Raw genomic sequence first — 23961 nt, forward strand, 5'->3', positions numbered from 1 at the left:
TCTTTTCCCTTTACCTGTCACTATAGTTACCTAAAATCATGACTTACCTTTACCTATTTCTTTTTTCTTTTTTTTTTACCAATTACATTTAATAACAAATTTCCATGCAAGTTTTCCTAAGTTATATGATCTAACTTATCTCCCTGCCTCCCTTCCCTTTCCTTCCCAGTGCTGGTAGGCAATTCAATCTGAGTTATACATGTATTAGGTAAAACATATTCCTATGTTGCTCATTTTTGTGAGTAATCTTATAAAGCTCTTTACCTATTTCTGAATGTCTTAGTTAAAACAAAAAAAATCATTTATACATGTATGTACATACATATTATACACACAGAGAAAACAAAAATAAAAAGGCATCAGAAATTTCTGTTTTATCCTTAAGAAACCCAGACTTTAGTGGTCAGTGTGATTTGTGCATGAAAATGGTAGAAATTGTGGAATAGAAACAGTATAGGTTACAAATGCAATCTTTTAAACATCTACTGAATACTTAAAGAAGACATGATTTGGTGGCTAGAATTGTATATAAGGATCGTCTATCTTTCATAGATTGACAGGTAACTAGTCCCCATATTACCAGGATAGACCTGAAAATATCCTGAAGAATACAATTCTTAAATTGTACTGGAAATAGACCATTCTCAGATCCCAGCCTACAGTCACCCAGACATAGCATCGATCTATAAAAAAACTGAACCACAGTGTCTTAAAATAGTTATTGCCATACCAAATGCTCGTGATCTCCAAACTGCCTCAAATAAAAACTGATACCTGCCAAGGGAGATCAAAATCATGTGGAAAGAGGATGAGGGATGAGGTACATTTCCTCTCCATTATCCTGTTGGCTATAGGAATTGTGCCAATGATCCCTTCAGTGAGCCCATGGTGAAGGAACTTACCTCATCTTCAAAGAACCATTATTGTATCTACCTGTACAACATTAAATTCAGTGTACCCCATAAATCTAAGTGCAGTTTTGGCCTTTAATAGTGTAAGGTTAGGGTGAAGAGCTTAGGATGGCACTTAGATCTTGGGGGACTCCCCCCCAAAAAGAGCAGACTGATGCCTCAATTCAGCATAGATTCTATCTGAACTTCATTGAAATAAATGAGAACAAGATGATGGTGACCAGATGATAAGACTGACAACCATGATAGAGACCTAGTAGAGGAAACAAAATCATGTGGAAATTGGATGAGGTATCTCTCTCCTTTGTTTCCTGTCTGCTACTAAATTGGTACCAAGGATACTTTCAATAAGCCTACAAAGGATGAGCTTAAATCCTAATACTTTTATTTAACTAAAATAATGTTCATTGTGTATGTGTGTGTGCAATAGTTGACAGAACATTAAATATAAAAGAATAACAGCAGGATAGCCACTTGTTCCTGGACTATTTCTATTTGGACCCCCTAAAAGAGATTAAATGAATACGGTGGTAATTATAACTGTCATTTATATAGCACTTTAAAATTTGTAAATTTAACCATATGTTATTTTAGGACGTATTTGCATAAGGCTAAATGATACTTCTATTTCCATAATATCTCTACTGTCTTGTTCTCTTTGTTCATGTAGCCACCTCCCTAGTTTAGGCCTTTGAACTCTCACCTAGACTATTCTAATGTTCTCATTAGTATCCATGCCTCAAATCTCTTTCCATAGCAATCTACCCCCCTTAGAGTTGCCAAATTGATTTTCCTAAAAAGTAGACCTCACTATGTCAACCCACTACTAAATAAACCCTAGTAGCTCCCTATTACCTCTAATTTTAAATATAAACTCCTCCATCTGGCATGTAAAGCTCTTTATAATGTGGCCCTTTATCCTCTTTCTAATCTTTATTCTCTTCCATATTCTCCTCTGGTCCAGCCATGCTGACCTTCTTGTTATTCCCCACACATCTTTATCTCCATGCCTTTGTAGCAGTTGTCCTTTATGCCTAGAAAAGTATCATTATTTATCTCAGCCTCTTATATTCTCTGGTTTCCTTCAAAACTCATCTTAGGTACCACATTCTGCCTGAAGCCTTTCCTAATGCCCCCTAGCTGTTGATGCCCTCTGTTCTTGAACTACTTGGTATTCATTTTGTTTATATTTGTAAAGGCACATTTGTATATATATAAATAAACATGTGCTGTATTATGAGTTAGAATTTAAGTCCCTTTAGGAAAAAGACTTCTACTCTTGTCTTTGTATTCTCAGAGCTTTGACACAGTGCTTTTCACATCGCAATAACAATAAATGTTTGTTGATTCATTGATTAATGAATCAGATTCAGGACCACAAAGTATCTTAGTGGCCTGAGGTGATTCATACACTTGGATCACGAGACTACATGTCCCAATAAATTTGAAAAATTAAATAAATGATAGGATGAATGATCACACTGTTTTATATCATGTTAGTTTTTTCTCAACCATCAGTTATTAGCTAAATTTTCTTTCATTAGCCTTCAACCACTAGTCCATTAAAATAGGAAATTAAAATCAAGTGAATTTTCTTTCACTTCTGCATTTGGCCTATTTTATCTATTCATTTTGGCTCCCTCTAAGTAAAAGCCAAACAAATGGATTTTTCCCCCCTTCTTGATGTCCTATTTCTTCCTTCTATATTTCCCCTGGTTTTGTTTGGATTTACATTTCAGTTTAAGATGTGTTTTGGTTGTTGTTAAAATTCCTATACTTGAGGCTTAAAACAGTTCTTAAGCATCATTTTACATAGTTCTTCCCACAGCCTTTGAAAGTAGGCTTTCATTTTGTTGCAGAACGACTGTGATTTCTTTGATGTAGTAAATTCCTAGTGAGAGAGCTTCTCATACCAATGTGAATCATTATATTGCCTGAAACTTGTTTTGGAGAGCTCCCTACCCTTCACAGAGTTCTGTCAGAGGCAGAGACAGAACTTGAGCCCAAGTTATCTTGATTCTAAATCCAGCATTCTTTGCACTATATCACATTGCATTTGAAATCACAGAATTGCTCTTGACTCGCAGCTAGATAGACTATGGTATCCCAAGGACCCAAACTAAAGGAAATAGTTCAGCTGGTCTGGTTCTGAAACAAGTTAGAATTGAAAAAGTCAAACGTATTAAAACATGTCAGGTTGATTACTGTGACTAACCCGAGTATCCACACATTTCCCATCTGAATAATTACATAAGAATTTCTAAAATTTCTCATAGTAAAGTAGATTTTGCATTCTTAAAGGGTTAAAAAAAGTAGTCAGGGATATGAATGAATCATCAAGGAGGGGATTATACAATGAAAGTGTAGATGAGATTATTTTTCCAAATGGGTAGTTTAAAAAGGAAAAACTTTTTTATTTTTGAGGTATTGATAGGAGGCCTAAATGGCCAGGAATCATCTGTTTTAAAATGTTCTAACCAAGGCCATAAAAGATCCTTTTACTTTAGTCATAGATGATTAGTCTGTTAGTTAATTCTGGAAACTTTTATCTATTAGTTATGTTCTACAAATCATGCATGTGAGGTCTTGAATAGTTAGGTGAATGTGCTTGATAACTAGTGGGTATATATAGTCTCTTTATAGACTCTTCCATTTCAACTGAATTCACCATCAATTTTATTGAGTTACAGGTTTTTGTTATTCAAGTAAGCATCAGGAATCATTCATTAATTCCACAAACATTCCATCCAATATCCTAGGTACTAAGGGAAATCATTTAAAATATTTTAGAATTTGATATAATTAAGGCATGGCAATAACTTCTTCATGAATTCTGAAATTTATATAATTTTTGTGGATTTATTTTTTAGCTAATAATATAAAAATCATAATCTCAGTAATATAACATTGCTGTTATGTCTATATTCTCTTAGTAATTTAATGTTAATATAGTGTTAATAAATGCCATTGTTGAGATACTTTTACATTTGTTATTCAAAATAATATTTTATGTCTTAATTCTAACCTACCAAAATTAAATAATACCTTTCTCTAATGAATAAGGCATAATAATTGATTTTTAAATATTAAAGAATCATTACCTGTAATTTTATAAAACTGTGATATCAAAAAAAATGTTAGAATTCAGATATTTCAATTGAAATTTTCTTTCTTTCAGAATTACTTACTGTCATCTACCTTTCCAGAGTAAATGGCTCTATGTTGGAACAGAAAGAGGAAATACACACATTGTAAATATTGAATCTTTCATTCTCTCTGGATATGTTATCATGTGGAACAAAGCAATTGAACTGTAAGTTGAATTTTAATATTGTTTTATTAATTCAGACATTTTTCTGTGCTTCAAGATTTAATTTACTTAAAAATCATTACATGAATTTTTTAAGTTTATGTAGGTACCTTTTCGTTTAATCAAGGTAATAGGCAAAACCCTCCAATAAAGTGGCATTGATGCCTTATCGTGGTTCTCAAAGGCCATTCAAGTAGAAGCAAATATTCTTCAAGTTCCCAACAAGCTGGAAAGACTTTAAAAATGGGCCTTGTGATGAGGCTTTTGCATTTGATATCCAAAGACTAACTCATTAAATTTAGAGAGGCTTCTTACCAAATATTTGGCTTCTAGCTAGTTCATTTTTTTTAACCATTTGCAATCTACTAAAGGTTGCACATTTGCACATAACAAAGGAGAGATAATAATCTCTGTTGATGAATCATGCAATCATGGATCTTTTAAAGTTAGATAGAGTAAACAGGTTCAGAAAAAATAAAATTAATTATTAAAATTGCATATATTTATGCATCTAAATATGCATTTAGAAAGAGAAGGCATATTAAACTAATCTGTTTCAATTTTACTATAGTTACTGATTATTTAAAAGCTCATCTCTTCACATCCCTAACCATCATCCAATCTTCCTCTTCTCCCTATTTTCCTTTTTTCTAATGAATCACCATTTCCAGGTCATCCAAATTTGTAGCCTTAGAGTCTTCCTTTCTTCTCAGTTACATGGCTGCCACTATAGTTTGGACCCTCATCACTTCTTATCTGCAAGACTATAATAACCTCCTCACTTCTAATTTCCTTGTTATACACAGTTAGTCTAAGGATGTCACTCCTCTGTTCAAAGGCATTCAGTAGTCCCCTATCATTTATAGGGGGGGAAATGTTGTTCAGTTGTCTCAGTCCTTTCTGATTCTTCATGATCCCATTTGGGGTTTTCTTAGCAAAGATACTGGAGTAATTTGCCATTTCCTTCTCCAGCTCATTGAACAGATGGGGAAGCTGAGACAAACAGGATGAAATGGCTTGCCCAAGGACACATAGCTAGTAAATGTCTGAAGTCAGATTTGAACTCATGAAGATGAATCTTTTTGACTCCAAACTAGGCCTTTTATCCACTGTTCCACCTAGCAGCTTGCCACAAGGAAAAAAATACCACCTCCTTATCATGTTATTTAAGGCCTTCTACGATTAGATTCATTTACCTCTCCAACTCTATTTCATATTATTTCCCACCACACATTTTGATCTCCAGTATGACTCTCTGTTCAAAGACAATGGCTATTCCCTGTTGTTCAAATGCATTCTATCCTTGTTTCTGCCTTTCAAATCTTTATCTTCCTTAAGCTCTGGTACTGCCTCCTTCATGAAGTTTTTTCCAATTGTTGTCATTTCCCTTTCCATCTTCAAAATATTTTATATTTTATATCTGACATATATCTTTATGTTGTACTTTAATACTATAAAATATTCCAAGATGAATATTGTATAGTTGTAAAGAACAAGCTTGATCCCAAAGAAGAGACCTTCCCACATTCCTCTGAGAAGATGGTGGACCAATGGGTGGGGAACCTTGAATATAATGCTAGATTTTTATTTTTGTACCCATATGCATATGGTTAATTTTACTTATTTTTCTTTCTTTTCTTCTTTTTAAAAATTCTATATAATAAGGGATAGCTGTGTAGGAGTTGAGATAAAGAGGAATACAAGAGAAAATCTAGGAAATATAAAAATTATACATATATTTAAAATTTATCTTAAAAAGAATTCCTTGAAGGCATGAATTATTATTTTATCATTCTTTCTTTTTTTTTTTAAACCCTTACCTTCCATCTTGGAGTCAATACTGTGTATTGGCTCCAAGGCAGAAGAGTGGTAAGGGTTAGGCAATGGGGGTCAAGTGGCTTGCCCAGGGTCACCCAGCTGGGAAGTGTCTGAGGCCAGATTTTAACCTAGGACCTCCCATCTCTAGGCCTGGCTCTCAATCCACTGAGCCACCCAGCTACCCCCAATTTTGTCATTATTTCTCAAGCACCTAATATAGTGCCTTGCAGATAACTAGTGCTTCATAATTGTTTTGTTCACTACTTGAATTTTATTAGTAGACCTACATATTAGAAGAATGCTATATAACTAGTTTGTCTGGATTTTGACAAAGTATATGATTGTCGCTTGTCATGGACAAGATATAGAAATATAATCAATGTGATACTAGATGAATTCTTTATCCATAACATCTTTTTCACCCATCCCTTTCTTTTCACATAGCCACTGCCCTAGTTCAGAGTTCTTTTCATATCTAGAATCATGTAATAGTTTCTTAATTAGACTCCTGGCATCTAGGCTCTCCCCTTTTCAGGCTATTCTTCACACAGCTGCCTGAGTAATATTCTATACCAAAGCTTTGACCGTTAAAATGTCCTGTTTAGTGGCTTCTGTTATTTTGAGAATAAAATCTAAATTGTCTTTTTGGCCATTTAAAATCCTTCATGGCTACAGCTCCCTTTTCCATGCTTCTTTCATCTCTCTTCCTCTTCAAGCACTCTCAACCAAATGGACTTTATTTGCTTTTCCAGAACCTTGATACTCCACCTCCCACTGCAGTGCCTGTGTCCTTTCCTCTCACCTCTCTTTCAGAGTTCCTACCTTCTTTTAAGCCTCAATTCATGTTCCCCCATAGAGGAAGCCTTTCTTATCCTATCGACTTAGTACGTAGTGCTCTTTCCTTCCCAGATTATTGGATATAGACTTCTTTGCTCAGACGTCACATGTTCATATGTAACATCTGCCCAAGTTGTATGTTCTTTTATGGTAAGACTTGATTTTCTTTTTCTTTTTGAATTCTTAGCCCTTGACACAGTACCTTGCCATATATCAGGTGTTTAATAAATGCTTGTTGGATTGGATTTTCAGCTTGGTGGATCTGGAATAAATTTTGAAAGCATAGGATCATTTTGAAATACCAAAGAAGCAGTAGAATAAGTCTTTGTAAAAGAATTTTTAGTTATAACCAAAAAATAAAACTTTACTATATAAGCAATGGCTAAAAAGTATTAGGAATGATTATACAAGGTACACATGAAAGTCGATCTCATTATTTCATGGTATACCTAGTGTAACCACTCCCAGTAAGAGTAAAGAGTGTGTTACGATATAAACCCACCTTTAAATATGTATAGTAACCAAAAATACATGATTTATTAGATTCCAATTGTTCACTTGCCTTTTGACCAATTAGAAGAAAGTAGTATACTTGATCTGGAAAACTGGGAACCACCAACATTTTCACTTTTACTTGTGATAAGAAGTCTTTGCCCTAATAATTAAACTTGGGAACCTATAGAGATTCTAAAATTCTACTTTTTAAGAAAATCTAAGGTCATATATTTTTAGAAACTTGTCAAAAAATATCCTAATTAATCTTCAAATCAGAAAAATGCTCTCAGAATTTGAATGGGCGTTCTCATAATATTTAATGTTCATACTGACTACTATATATTTTTGCTAATTTGATGAGTAGATGAACCCCAAGGCCAATGATATAACATCAGGGTAAGTGTCTTCTGAATACATATTTGTTATTTGGATTTTCTATTATCTTAATGATGAGTTTGCATATTTTTTGAAAAGTATCTGATTATTAAATAAAAAAAAAGAAAAGTATCTGATTAATGTCTTACTATGCAATTTGGGTGGAATCATACATTTTAGGAGGTAACCATTCTTATGGATTCTTGGACATGATAGTGAATAAAAAATGGGGGAAGTTACCTAGATAAGCGTATCCTTTACTTCAATCCATTCCTTGCATATATCTCATATTCCTCCTTTGTTCTTTTCACCTATCATTATTAATCTCTCCTACTTAGGAATAATTATTTGTTTCTCAAGTGTAGTGGCAAGAAGTGGAATTTAGATATATCATAGCTCTGGGGTTTGGCCTGAAAATGAGAGTAGGTGGAGAGATTTTTCAAATGCAGCCTTGCTTCTAATACGATGCAAGAATGAATCCAACTTTATGCAATTTTACAGTCCCTATTCCTAATGCTGCCTCCAGTAGACTTCCATGTCTCTACCCATTCAAACTAAGATGTCACAGAACACAGTCAGTTGGTCATTTTCCTATCTTTTAGCTGGAATTTTAATGTCCAATGGATATATATTAAGGCCTTATCTACTTCTCTTTGCTAGGGTAGGCAGATTTTTTTTTAATGTAAGTATGCTTCATTTTCTATAACTGATAAGGAGTCATCCAGGTCAGGTTACCAAAAATTATCAATATACCCCCTTCTGTGAATTACAAGTCTTCAACTATATCTCCATGAGGTGATTCATTTCTATTGCTACTTACTGTAATACCACAGGGCCTCCTTTGTATTGATTGAAGTTCTGTTACTGAATTCTGAGTAGTGACAGGTTATACTACTGGGTAAGGAACAATAGCTAGCAAAGCTATTGCAAAGCTTTTGTTGTATTTAGTAGATATATAAAGTTAGCGTAAAGATGTTAACACTAGGTAGAAAGATAAAGAAGGTGTATCAAACAAATAGTATAGAATCCAAAGCCATGACCAAAGACACATGTAAAACCCAGTGGAATTGTGCATTGGGATATGGGAGGGCATTGAGGGGAGGGGAGAGAAAGAACATGATTTTTTTAATCCTGGGAAAATGTTCTAAATTAATCAATTAAATAAAATTTAATTTTTTAAAAAATAAAAAATGAGTATTAAAAATTATATTCATATGTAATCTGGAAAAATAAAATATTAATTAATAAAAGAATCCAAAGCCAACAAATAGACAAAAATAGGATAAATAATAGAAAGACAAAGCAAGGCAGGAGATCCCAAAACTAATAAAAACTTAGGAGATGTGTAAAAGTTGAAAGAATGAGGAAAATAATGACAATAATGTTATGTAGTACTAGGTTTACAAAGCTCTTTTCACATATTTCATTTTGTCTTCACAAAAACTGTGATTAATAGCTTACTAATATTGTTAGAAAGGTAATATTAAGAGACTTGCCTTTGGCCACACAGAGCTCATATCTCAAACAGGATTTAAACTCAGGACTTTTTGACTCCAAATCTAGCAGTCTATTCACTGTGCCACCTTAGTGCCTGAAAAGCAAGCAAGAGAACAAATTCAAAACAGCATTAATATAGAAGAACATGTCCTTACTTCAATCAGGGAGCACTCATGTGCTTCCTATCAAGGAATATCCAGTTCCATCCTTATTTAGGACTTGCAGGTGAAGCGACTTGCCTAGGTGATTAGTGAAGGGACAAGGAGAAGATCAGAGGACTCCGATGCAAATGGACTCTGGCTACCCTCTGAGAGGTTTCTAAATCTCTGTGATTTATATATTTAGCAAACATTCTCCTAAGCCAGCAATTTTGAGTTGGGTATTCAACATTTATGCCTGAGTTTTCAGTAGAACATTTAAGAAACTTGGAGTTAGAATGTCCATCTTATTAGATCCACAGAATTATTCCACAGTATATAATGTGAACAAAAAAATAACTTTTGAGGAATAAAAAACCTTGGAAGTCACACTTTTGAGAGCTTACAATAAAGTATCAGAAAACTCCTGGAAGCACCTATGAAATTGATTAGGATATGACCACAAATTTTCCCTCAAATAATATTCCTCTGTTGACCTTGACTCTTTGACAAGGTAATGTATATATCTGCTAAACTACGTCCATACCCTTCTCCAAAATTTTGTTCATATGTTATATATATTAATTAAGCATTAATAATTATCAGTTATTAATGATACTTGACTCATCATTATAATCATGATAACTCATTGTTAGTTATTTATTTATTCTTTAGGTTCTGTTTATGGTATTTGCTCATATGTGTTCATAAATATTCATTTCTTCCACCAAAATCTGAGCTTCCTCAGGGAATAAACTTTTCTTTCATTTCCTTTTAATCTTCCCATGCTCTCCATTTCAATGTTTAGTACACAGTGGGTACACAATAAATGTCATGGACTAATAAATTAATGGAGCTCCAATATTATAATTAGCCATTACACAGTGTGCATTTATATGCAAACTATCTAGACAAATTGATACCATTTCTTCATTCCTTTCTCTTTCCCAGGCAATTGCTGTCAACTGGTTTGTTTCTAGTTTTCATTCTAAGTTATTTTCTTTATAGAGCCCTTATTTTTGACAATATTTTATATTTTTATTTAAAACTAAGATTTTTTCCTGTCAATTAGACAATTTTATTTCCCCAAACAAATTATTTAGCAAAGTGGATAAAGGGTTGGGTGTGGAATTAAGACCTTGTTTTAAATATGTCTCCATATAGGGTGATCCTGGATAAATCATATAATTTCTCTGAACTTTAGCTTCCTTATCTTTAAAATATAGATAATTACACCCATAGTACCTACACTACAGAATTTCTTTGAAGATTGACTAGAATCAGAAACCCTGTAGGGGAGGGTATTAATATGTTTTCATGTTTATAAATAATTACAATTAAGCATTTTGAAGGCATATATAATTTATAATTTTAATATAATGGCTACTAAAATTATAAAATGGGAACAGCCATATTTAGAAAAATCTTTTGCATAGCACTTCATTTTCAAATTATTCTATTGCTTCACTTCTCAATTTTAAAAATCGTATTTGCCACTTAAATCTTCCTTCTTTGTTTGAAATCTGATTTTTCAAACTGGCACATTTCCCTAAAACTCCCTGGGTAGTACACATTTAGTTATGTTAAATGAGTATTAAATCTTTTAAAAGAAATTTGTTTGGACAGGTATGTAACTCAGTGTATAGAAAGTCAAACCTAGGGATAAGAGGTCCTGGGTTAAGAACTGGCCTCAGACATTTCATAGCTGGCTTCAGACCCTCAGCAAGTCACTTAATCCTAATTGCTTAACCCTTACTGCTCTTCCACCTTGGAACCAATCCTTAGTATTTATTCTAAAACTAAAGGTAAAGATTTAAAAAAAAAAGATTTTTTCATGTTGCTTTAAAATTCCTTAAATATTTCCAAAATTCTTTCAGAATGTTGCTATTCTAACATCTTCATACTCTATCTCATTTATGAAGAGAAAATGTTTTCACTCATATTTTTCCTGGACTATGACCAATTGGCCATGATACCGTCATTGGTTTGAGTGCTGTGGGCCATACAGGTTGATTTTGTTTCATAATAACAGACCTCAACCTTAAAGGCTGTTTCCTAAATACTGATCATAGAATCTAAATTTTGAAAGAGACCTCAATAGTCATCAAGTACCTACCATATTGATCGAGTTTCTTCTGATTCACTGAAAAACATTCAGGTTCTACTTAAAGATCTCCTATGAAACCTTTGTCTCTCTAGGAAACTTTCTAATGGTTGGGTAGTTTTTCTTCATGATGAGTTTATATCTAGTTTCTGACAGGCTGTTTTCCAGATTTCCCAACAATTTTTACCAACAACTGAATTCTTATCCCAAAAGCTTGGATCTTTACTTTTATCAAACACAAGGTTACTATAATCTTTTACTACTCTTCGTTATATACATCTGTTTGGTTCCACTGCTCTATTTCTTAGCCAGTACCAGAGAGTTTTGATAATTCCTACTTCATAATACAGTTTAAAATCTGTTACTGCTAGACCACCTTCCTTTATACATTTTTTATTCCTTTGATATTCTTGCCTTTTTGTTCTTCTAAATACATTTTATTATTTTTTCTAATTCAGTAAAATAATTATTTGGTAACTTAATGTGGATGGCATTGAATAAGTAGATAGATTTGATAAATAGGTAAAATGAGTCTAAATCTGCTCTGCTACCCATTGCAGAAGGAAAAAATGTCAAATTGGAAATTGTGTTAGAGGGGGACTTTGTTTCAAATTTTCCTTTTGACATTATCTTTGTGCCCTTGGACAAAATAGGAGCCTCACTTTTCTTCATCATACCTTTCACTATCTACCTATTATTGTTATTGTGAATAAGATGTAATATTTAAAGTACATTGTAAGTATAACCTATGACTTATTGATTACCAAAACTCAAAACTTGCATGGATGGGGTTTAATTGTCAAGGCTTCTCAGTTATAGTACTCTGACTTAAAAACCACCCAGAGTTTTCCCCGGGAATGTCAGAATTTGGCACTGTCAAGGAGGACTTTTAATTCTCACCTGCAGGCACTTAAAGTAAGAAAAAAACAATATGGAACAAATTATATTTATACATTAAAGATCACAGAACAGACTCATAACATACCTCCAATTCCTTATCTCTGGCCAGCTTCTGCCTTTCCCAGGGACCTCTGTAGCCCTCCCAACCTAAAGAGTTCACCATGAAAAGGAAATGAATCCAGAGTTTCTAGGGATTTAAGCAGTCTTAAAGACACCCCCCCACCACTACCACCACACACATCTACACACCAAAAACCCCACCTCACTTAGGGTTCTATATATCCCTTCTTACTTAGAATGGTGTCCTGGTTGAGATCCTCTTGTAAACTGAAAAAATGTGAGGTGACTTGATAGTTAAATACCCCTTTGCACTGTTCCGTCTCTCTTGGGCCTCTCTTAGGATATAATCCACGTGATTCATGGTATTAGTGAAGGGATGGTGAGCTCCATAAAGTGGCTCCTTGTGGTGTTCCTAATTCACCATCACGATTCTATTGTCATAGTTATAGCTTTCCTTCTGTATTAATTTTTGGTGATGTCTCCTTTTTTAAATTTTCTCTGTCGGTGACAGCTGGGTTGAGACAGTGGATTGAGAGCCAGGCCTAGAGATGGGAGATCCTGGGTTCAAATTTGGCCTCAGACATTTCCTGGCTGTGTGACCCTGAGCAAGTCACTTACCCCCCATTTCCTAGCTCTTACCACTCTTCTGCCTTAGCACCAATACACAGTATTGATTCCAAGATTCCAAGGGTTTAATTTTTTTTTCTCTGTGTTGCAAAGATATGCACAATGTACCTTGGAGTTCCATGTCTGTACAGATGTACAAACCTCTCTCCAGGGAATAAGTCCATATACTTTCCTATTCTCTCTGAATTTTTCTATCTACTCTCATTCTCAAGTTTTTCTTATTTAATTTAAAAGCCCACATTAAAGATTAAGCCCATGAATGTAACTCAGGTATATTTGCTATGACTTAAGAGTCTTTGGCAGAAAAAAAAAGCTTCAATAGTGCAATTCATGCCAAATTAAATCCTTTCCCCATGTGATAGCCTTCAGACATTTCAACACTGATATTAGAGTTGCTCCATAGGCAATATTTCAATTACAATAAAACTTAATTTTTATGTCAATTTTAACTTTCCAAAATTCTTCAACATCTACGAAAACATCTTTACTATTGGGAAAAAATAGTGAAAGTACATGGCCTATTGGATTACCTATACCAGGTGGCTAGGTTTACATAGTGGATAGAGCACTGAGCCTAGAGACAAGAAGATCTGAATTCATTTCTAGCCTTAGCTACTTCCTGAATGTATGACCCTGGGTAAGTCAATTAATATTTTTCAGCCTCAATTTCCTCAACTATAAACATTAGGATAATAATAGCACCTATCTCACAGGGTTGTTGTAAGTATCAAATGAAAATTTATTTGTAAAATATTTAGCACAGTACCTCACATATAAAGAGTGCTTAGTAAATGCTTATTCTATTATCTATTTTATTCTATTATTACACCATCCACCTTCTCCACTCTTACAACAATGCTGGTGAACAATGCTGGAAGAAGTCGAACAATAATGTCGACTGGTTCCATAACAAATTTATTAACCTCAATCATATGGCAAAGCAAACCTTTCACTGCTTTCTGGTTGATTTTTTTTTATCATATTTCCCAAAATATCAGTTCCAAACTTTCACTTTTATCCCCAAGCCTATCTGGCCATTCCTCACTCCCCTTTTTGCCTCAGAAGAGAACTAGCCCTCAGTTTTTTGGTGTATTATGAGGCAGTCTGTTATGAATTCGCACTTGTGTCCTTGAGTCAATGCCCTTCTATTTCTTCTAGGAACTTGTTTCCTATATTGCCCTATCTCTAATCTTCAATTTTTCGTTATCCATTTGTTATCTACCTCTTCTTCCTTTAAAAACAACAAAAAAAGATCCCTGCTCTTAACTTGATCCTTACATCCCTTCAAGCTGTTAGCTTATATCTTTCCTTCCTCTTATGGCAATAACCCAGAAGAAACTATCTTCAAGCATCCCTTCTACTTCTCATTCTATTATATTCAACAAAAGTTACTTGAGAAGAAACAATTAGATGATAGAGTCAGAACCAGGAGAGAAGAATGTCAGAAAAGCTGAGGGAGAAGAGAATCCAGAAGGAGGGTGGAGTCAATGTCAGATGCTGGGGATTGTTAAGAAGGATGAGTGCTGGGAAAAAGCCATTGAGTTTGTCATTTATGGTTCTGCAATCCATTAATTTCTTAAACACCTTCAGTCTGGCTTCTTGTCTCTTTCTATAACGAAATCTGCTCTCTCCAAAGAAGTGGATCTTTCCTCAGTCCTCATCCCCCCTACCCTTTCTTCAGTATTTGACATTAATGATTATTATTTCCCTCTGGATTCTCTTCTCCCTCAGTTTTTCTGACACTCTTATCTCCTGGTTCTCCTACCTGTTACTTTTCAGTCTTTTTTTACTGGGTCAGCATTTGTGTCCCAACCCTGTGCTATAGATATGTATAGCATGTATGTACCCTGGGATTCTGTCCTGGGTTCTATTTTTGATCTATCCATTCTTTTTGTGATCTTATCAGCTTCAGAACTTGAATTGTTATCTTTATGCAAATGTCTTCCAAATATCCATCTCTCATCTCTGAGACTACAGTAAGACCCCTAAATACCACAATCTTAAATTATCCTTTTTTTTACCATCACTTATAAAATGTATTCTTCCTCATAACATCTCCCTTCTTCCCTTTACAAAATAAGCAAGGAAATGAAACTTGGTTCAGTATAAATGCACTAATGTAAGACCCAGAAAACCTATAGTCTGATCCCATCCTGGTCACTAAGTAGTTATGGAACATTTTTTGAAAGCCAGACCAGTAGTCTCTGGGTGCCAGGGGTCGTTTTCTGCCTAGGTAGGGCGGCTTAGACAAATAATGAATGGGAGACAGCTTGAGTGCTCAGACCTGGAGCTCAGGCATCACAAAGCTGTTCCATCTGGCTCAGGGTTCGTGTTTATTATATAGTTCAATAGGTACATGCTTTTCTGGCACATAGTCATTTTTCAATCATACATGATCTTCTACAGATAATTGGATATGGCACACATTAACAAATTGCTTAATAAACATTCTGTTGCTACAACAGAAAAATATGTCATAGAGATAAATGAAATAGGCAGGCTAGCTAAGGGGTCAGTTCCCCTGACCTGTGGGATAACCAGATAAGAAAATCATTGCTTTTGATCAGCTTTCATAATAAATCAGAATTACTTAGGAGATGGGTAACAAAACATTTTGCAGCTAGATATGGGGTTAAAGGGTAATTTAAGGCAGATCAGAATCAGGAATTTTCCCAAATTCCAAGTTACTTTTTCTCTGTGTTTTATTAAGGGGCCTTAGCAATGTTGCCTAGTTATTGTATACAAACAAATTTAGGGAAGTGTGTCAGGAGCTTGTGTTTTAGAGGAGTGATGGATGTGCTTTTTGGGTTGGCCTGCGATGGGTGTAGAGAATCCAAATGTAATGTTGCTAAAGGATATGAAGGTGTGGGGGGTAGTGGGTGCATGGAATTCTTTAGATTTTAATTCTGTGAATATAATCTTTGTAGTGAGTCTTCAGGGTGATATTCTGGGGGGATTAAAGTGGGGCATATGTGTGGTAACCCTCTAAGTATTTGCTCTCATATTATTTCTCCTGTATTGGGGAGAAAACAATAATCATAACAATTTTATTAATAAGGGAAGTTAGTGGGAGAAGTCACATAGAAGGGGTTCAGTGGGTGTCTCATCTTTTCTGGGTACCGCCTTGCAGTCCTCAGTTTCCAACTGTGACCATGTCAGACAGCCTGAGTTTGACGGCTTCCCACAAACATTGAATACCATGTTATGTTTCTCTCGTAGCCTCAGTTTCCTTATCTATAAAATAAGAGATAGGACTAGGTGTCTTCTCAATGATTCCTTCAACTCCTAAGACACTTTGATCCTATAAACTCTCCTGCCTTTACAATTTCTTCTCCTTCTCTCTCTAGTTCAAAGAATAAAACAAGCCATTTTTCTGATTTCTGAGTCTTCATTTTTTTTGGAATGTTAAAAACCAAGGCAGACAGTGTGGCATAATGGAATGCCAGTCAGCTTTGGCATAAAAAAGAGCTGACTTCAAAGCCTGTTTTCTGATATATCCTGAATATGTCAAGTTATTTAACTTTCCCTGTACCCCAGGTGACTCCCTAAGAGTTGTGGGAGATTAATGAATTAGGATGTATAGGTATTTGGGGGAGGTGGGCAGATAGAAGAGAGAACCCATCCAGAGGCTGGTTGATATATCTAGATGTAGTAAACCTCATAGGAGGAGAGGCTATTGAGTGATAGTAACAATGGAATGGGTCTAGAAATGACAGAAAGGAGAACGGAGTGTGCCTATTCTTTCCCCTTTTCTAATGTTGTAGGGTAGTTAGGGCATGTGGGAAACTCCAGCCTGTACAGGACAAAGTAGTAAGAGTCTTTGGTGAGTCAGGTTTCTGTGACTGCAAGAAAATAAGGTTTTGAGAGGTTGAGGCCCATTAGGAAAGGTCATTTTTGATAATACATTAGTGGTTGCAGGATATATAATGGAAAAGACAGAGTTGAATTGGAATTTGAGAAGAGTGGGGAAGAAGTAGTGGGGATGAAGGAATGGGGACTTTTATCAATTGTTGCATGGGTAGTTTGGGACTCTGAATGACAGGACTTTGAAAAGTGATAGGAGAGTCTGCTAGATATTGGACCGTGTATTTATACACCCTTCCCTGTAACAAGGGGAGCTTTGTTATCAGCCCAGTTAGAATGTTAATTTTCTCCCCTGGGCAGGAGAAGGGAGGAGGCATAGTCTCTGGGTCTCTGTTCCTGGACTTATCAGGAGGCTGGGTATCCTGGTAGCCAGTTCATATAGGAGACTAGATGGCAAGAAGCTTTGTGTCTGGACTCCTGCTGGTTATGGCAGACAATGAAATTCATCTCTATGGATGACATTATTATGTTAATCGAGAGGCGAGGTCCATAGGCCAGAGATACTTAAGAAACTGGTCAAAACAACAAAAATTGGATGGGAAAAGGTCACAATAGTGAGCATAAGACAATGGTAGTAGGCAGCAGAGAATCATTCAGGCAAGTAGGTGATTGTAACAAAACAGCTCTTATTGTGCAAACCAGGCCCTAGGAGTGGAACTCCATTGCCTGAACAAGTCATATCTCTTCCCAGAGGAAGAAATATGTAGGGCACAGCATGGGGTGAAGGAGGAGAGAAAGAGCTCAGGAACTTAGTTACTAGAAGTAGGATATAAAGTAGGATATGATGATCACAGTAAACAAAAGGCAAGAACCTAGTTCCTAAAACTGGGATTGCAAGGTCAAAATAAGAAGGATTTCCTGCTAAGCCAGCTAGACTATGGATCTAGGCTATCTCTGGAAATGTGGAAATGTTGACTTCAGAATGAAAGTTAGTCCCCATCAGATTTCGAAGAGGACAAATGCAGTTTAGTACAACAATAACAATTTCTAACCCAGATCTGGAAGCACGTCATGCGAAGATAGTAGTAAATGAGACTATTCTATACTTGATGAGGTCTCCCAGGGTGAAAATATTGGTAAAGGCATGAAATTAATGAACTTTTTTGAAAAATACTTTTTCACAATTGATACTATTGGTGTTTTCCAAAGTTAGAACCTTCCAAAACCTAGAAAAGGGAAAGATGTAAAGGGTCAATTCCAGCAATGAAAACAGAATGAGGAACCACATACAGACTGATAAATAATAAGTCAAAAGAAATGTGCTAATGATGTGTCATTATGATTATAAGAGAACTGTATATGATCATAGTAAATTTTATCAATTGAACCTTTTAATCATCTCGGAATCAACTGTAACTATTTATACATACTTGTTCTCATGTTGTCTTTCCCATTATATTGTGAGTTACTTGAGGGCCAGAACTGTATTTGTCTTTGTTTTGTATCTCCATGATATAGCATACTGGCTGGTACATAACTGCTTTTTAAATGCTCATTGACTTTACTTACCTGGCCTATATAAAAAAATTCATTAAGAAAAATAATGAATCCAAAAATATAGAATGGAGAGAATTTAAGGAAGAGATTAAAAAGATCATGGATATATGGAACAGTGTATTAGAGTTCTTGGCCATTTTTTATCATGGACCCCTTTGGGAAATGGGTGAAGATGTGAACACTTTCTCAGAATAATGTATTTTAATGTATAAAATCAAATCAAATTGAATCAAAAAAGAAACTGTTACATTATTATACAATTGCTATTTTAAAAAAGGTTATTGTCTCTATGTTAAGAACCTCTGAGCTAATAGATCTATCATCAGTCTGTTGGAATTTATTCTGGGAATTGAATAGTAATAAAAACTGTTCCCATTTCTTCAGGTCTTTGACAATATATTTTTCACCAAGACAAGTGAAATCTCTCTATTTCTTAGTGTAAATAGTTTTACCAATTTCTAGAGAAAAACAATAACAACAACAAAATAACCCAACAAAATACATTCTTCAGAGATCAACCTCTAAACTGATGGTTTAAACATCAGTTCAACCACTGAGTAGGAATTTTGTCAATGTTATTTAGAACCGAAATAACATTCTGCTTTGAAATAGATGTTCATTAAAATGTATAAATCCATTGAACTTCTTAAGTGAAGCTATGCATCCAGATCCTATAGTTCTTAAAAGAACTGTGCTCACTATAAAAACTTTATGTATCTTAAGGGCTATATTGTAAAACTAAGGTTTATCTCACTATCTAACTTTAGAATTTTATAAAGCTGTTCTTTTTGAATGCTATAAATGTATATTTTAATGTTACATCAAATAAAAAATTCTTGGCATAGTCTGTCATAGAAAGTTTTTCCAGGGTCATTGTCTAGTTCAAATTAAGTTTGGTTACAAATAAAAGTTTTGGTTACAATGGTCAAAAAAACAATAAACCTAAACTCTCTTCTACTTATCTGGACAACATTAACCCATTTATTATAAGGAAGTACTCAAATTCTTTCCAACTTGATGTTGTTGTTGTTCAGTAATTTCTGACTCTTCACAATCTATATGGAGCTTTCTTGACAGAGATACTAGAGTAGATTGCCATTTCTTTCTCCAGTGGATTAAGACAAACAGAATTTAAGTGACTTACCCAAGGTCACACAGCTAGTGAGTATCTGAGGCCAGATTTGAATTCATGTTTTCCTGACTTCAGGCCCAGCACTCTTTTTTGTACTGAACCATCTACCTGCCAACTTGATTGGACACGAAAAAACTTACTCTCTACTGCCATGGTCTTGGTGCCCCAAGAATCACCTCTCTCCCATTATTAGACATTGTGAAGGATCTCTGTAGATAAGAAAAAGGAATCAGCATATTTTACATCCACAAATGATTGAGCATTCATGTCAAAGAAAATAAAATGTGTAGTATGCATCTTTATAATGGGTTTGGGTCAAGTTTATATTCAGTATTACAAGTACAAGGCTTTCTCTTTTATTAGATTTAAGATACTTCCAATTTTGCACCCATATCTGTTAAGGTATTAATAAAGATTAACAGGGAAAATTGCTAGACTCAAGTGCATTTTGGGTTGTGATATAGCATTTTAGATATTTATTTTAACATAATATTTTGTTTCCCTCTGTACATAGTATTTCTTTTTAATAAAAAGTGCCATATCTTGATTTGTTTTTCAGATCCACAAAGACTCACCCAGGTCCAGTTGTACATTTAAGTGATAGTCCAAGGGATGAAGGGAAAGTGAGTACAATAATAGCAATAATGCCATAAAGTTTTTTTTTCCTCAATTTCTAAAAAAAAATTGGCCACTTAAAATAATGTTAGCTGCAAATGAAGTTTTTGATTTCCATCAGGGCCAAAACAAATGTTCACCTCTAGAATTTTTGTGAAGCTATATGTGACACCTGTCTCCCAGCACCAGAGGACATTCTGGGGTGGCTGCCAGGCTCCTTTTGCTTCTGTCTTGGGATCTTAGAAAGCTGACTGACACCACTTGGCCTCACTCCTTTATGAGTGGTATCACCTTCTCATGTTATTTTAGAGGTTATGTCTGTATCATCCAATCAAATCTCACTCATTTATTTTGCTCTTCTCCCTCTGAATTCTCTTTTCATTATATCCTTGGTTGTGTTGCTAATTCAAGGTCATTTACAAAGACATACACGTGGAAAAAGCATTAATCAAAATGGTAGCGGTAAATTAAACAAGTTAATGATATCAGTGTGCCTAGTGTAGGCCTTTCCAAATTATCATCCCCCATTCAGCCCTGGTATAATCTCCCTAGGCAGCAAGAAGGGAAAATTCAAAAATTCCAGAAGTTCATTTCTCAATTCAACCTCTATGTAATAACTGAGTAAAAGGATTTATTTTTTTTTTGTCACTGAACTGGCTGATAATTGGGTCTACACTATAGAATGCGTTAAAGGCTGAATCTTCTGATTACTGATGCCAGGGCAAATAGTAGAGGAAGTCACTGGCTTCAGATATTTTTACTTTCTAGGATCTTGCTAGGCCATAAATTCATTCCTCTAAATTATCAACTCAGAAGGGAGGTATATTATCTAAAGCCTATGCCCATGTTACAAAGTCTAACAGTTAAATGAATGAATGAATCACTTTTATCTAGGACCTGCAAGGTGTGCTAAGCACTGGAAATACAAACATAAAAGAAAGAGAGCCCCTTGCTCTCAAGGATCTCACAATTTAATGAGGGGAGGGAACATATATAAAATTCAGTTGTGAGTTAAATGGAAAGCTTACAGTGGTCCTTAGAATGCAGCTACCAACCAGATGGCAATATATCTTTTTAAATATAATTTCCATTCATAAATTCATATAAGTTTTTGATGTTGAGCCATTCAAAGGTGCCAAAGACTTTGGGGATAAGAATGTTCATTTCTGGGTCTTCAGTACCTGTGGCTATAGCATCTTCAGGGTCAGTTGCCATGATGCATCCCCATGGGATGTATTTCTCAGTATAATGGCTGGGGTCACTGTAATGGAAGCATTACTGTAATCAAGCCTTTGGGGCCAGGATACAGGGCTGTCTCCTTCAAGATCTAAGAGGAGATGGTAGTCAAGATGGTAGTGCTGCCTATTCATTCTCTCTTTCTCTCTTCTCTCTCTCTGTCTTTCTCTCACTGTCCCTCTCCTTTTCTCTCCTTTCTCTACAGAAACTACTTCCCTATGGGATGGCTGGGCTAAAAGTTCTGGAGGGATTGGAGGTGGTGGTGATGCCACACCAGGCTTCTCTTGCTGATTTGTTTGTTGGTGGTGCAGTTACTCAGCAATTGTTGTTAATGTCGGTGACTAAAGTGGACCCTTTTTTCTGTAATCATTTCTCTCCTCATTGATGGATTCAGGAGCTGAGCTAGAAACAAGTTGTTTGAGGTTAGGCATTGCTATTGATTGTTGCACAGGTAGTGGTGATCTTTGACTTCGCTGGCTCCTATTGCTTTCTGTCAGTCTCTTGGGGTATTTGCTGCATCTCAAGCTGGTGTCTATGTTGACTAGAGGAATGATGTAGTCATGGGTGCCATTAAGTCCCAGATTCTTTGACCATCTTTTCCTTTCTAAACCTGGCACCATCCCGTCATATTAGGGAATTGACTCTGCTCTCTGCCTAGGTGTAGTGGATCTTGCAACATACATAAGACAAATTATTTTATGCCAGAGCACCTTGGTTTTGTCAGCCCTGCTCTATAATATTCGTATGAAACTAAATTTATACTCACTAGCTACAGACAAGTTTGAGAGAATAAGAAAGACAAATTAGATTTGGTTCCTATTTTCATGGAGCTTGCAAACTAGTAGCAGTAGATTACCCATATGCAAAAGCCTCTAATACAAAGTGGAGAATGAAAGGAAGGAGGCAGTGTAATGTAACAAAAAGAGGGCAGAACTGGGAGTCAAATATTTGATTGATTGATTTTCTTATCTATTGAGTGAGGGACTTTGTATCAGGTTATCTCTAACATCCCTCCAAGTTCTAAATCCCTGAGATTTTGTGAAATTCATACATCAATGAAAACAAAGTATAGTCAAGATCCAAGGAGATTCTTTTTTTTTCTAGGGTCAGGGTTTATAGGTTTGATAAGACTTCTTAGAGGAAATAGCATTCATAGAGAGAATTAAATGATGAATGGGATTTCACTAAAGTAAATTGTTGAGGACTGGGGAAGTTAGGGAAAGAGTAGAGCATTCCATGCCAAGGAATGGTATGGATATCCATACCAATGAATGGTATGGATAAAAGCATAGAGGTAATATAGGATTTGTAATGAGGATGATAGTCTATTTTGGTGGAAGCATAGAGATAAGAAGTATAAGATAAGATGAAGCTAGATTGTAGAGTACTCTGACAACTAGGCCTGGGCTTAGGTTTATTTTTAGTAGATATTAGGAAACCAATGAGAAAATGGATATTGCCAGGGCAGGTAGCTGACCCAAGGGATACAGGATCAGGCCTGAAAATGAGACGTCCTAGGCTCAAATCTGGTCACAGATACTTCCTCGCTGTGTGACCCTGGGCAAGTCATTTAAGCCCCATTGCCAACTCCTAACCACTTTTCTGTCTTGGAAACAATATTTTGTATTGATTCTAAGGCAGAAGGTAAGGAAAAGAAAGGAAGAAAGAAAGAAAATTAATGATACAATCATAGATATAGGGAAGATTAATATGGTAGCTCTGTGAAATAGAGCTAAAGAGGTTAGAGTCCAGGGATATCTAGGGAGGTGAAAAGGAAGACCTATACTACTGTGATAGTAGTTGGAAAATGGGAAAATGGAAACATCACAATTCAGAGCAAAGATACAAGAGAAACTTTCATAAACTCATTCAACAAGCATTTATTAAGTACCTGCAATATACCAGGCACTATGCTAACAACTAGGGATATAGAGAGGGAAAAAAACAGTATTGCCTGTCCATAAAGGATCTGATATTTAGTGGGGGAAGATAACATATACACAGATAAATAAACAAGTATATACAAAATATGCATACACACACTCTCTCAAAGTTAATATAAATTTATTTGGGAGAGTTGAGAGAAGCAGCAGAGACTAGAACCTGGGAACGTGGGAAAGGACTTAAGTAAGAGATGGAACCTGAGCTGGATTTGGAGAAATTTCAGGATTCTAGAAGTATGGAAGTGAAGTGCTGAATATGTATCAGACATGGTATCTGTGGCAGGAGTAAGGGGTGGTTAATCAATGACCAAGCATGTACTAAGTGCTTACTCTGTGCTGGGCACAATACTAAGTAAGGACTGAGGAAATAGAAAAAGGCAAAAACAGGCCCTTACTTAAAGGAGAAAATTCGAATGGGAGAGACAACATGGTTATACACAAGACATAGACAAGGTAGATGAAAATAATTGGAAAAAGGAAACAATAACTACAAGGACAGAGAAAGGTCTTCTACAAAGGGTGGACTTTGAATAGAGTCTTGAAGGAAGTCAGGATAACTGAGAAGTGGAGATGAGAAGGCAAGCATTCTCCAAGGACCATCCA

General features: G+C 35.4%; 1 protein-coding gene across 10 annotated transcripts in view; it reads left to right on the forward strand.

The window, feature by feature from the left end:
• The window catches only part of STXBP5L (syntaxin binding protein 5L), a 469360-nt gene that overhangs the window by 217620 nt on the left and 227779 nt on the right, over positions 1-23961 (forward strand). For all 10 annotated transcript variants that reach the window (XM_056793510.1, XM_056793513.1, XM_056793507.1 and 7 more), the window contains exons 6-7: positions 4090-4224; positions 20124-20187. In XM_056793510.1, coding sequence (XP_056649488.1) covers positions 4090-4224; positions 20124-20187 — 199 coding nt within the window. The remainder of the gene's footprint in view (positions 1-4089; positions 4225-20123; positions 20188-23961) is intronic.

This window comes from Monodelphis domestica, chromosome 4 (genome assembly GCF_027887165.1).
Source record: "Monodelphis domestica isolate mMonDom1 chromosome 4, mMonDom1.pri, whole genome shotgun sequence".
Lineage (NCBI taxonomy): Eukaryota > Metazoa > Chordata > Mammalia > Didelphimorphia > Didelphidae > Monodelphis > Monodelphis domestica.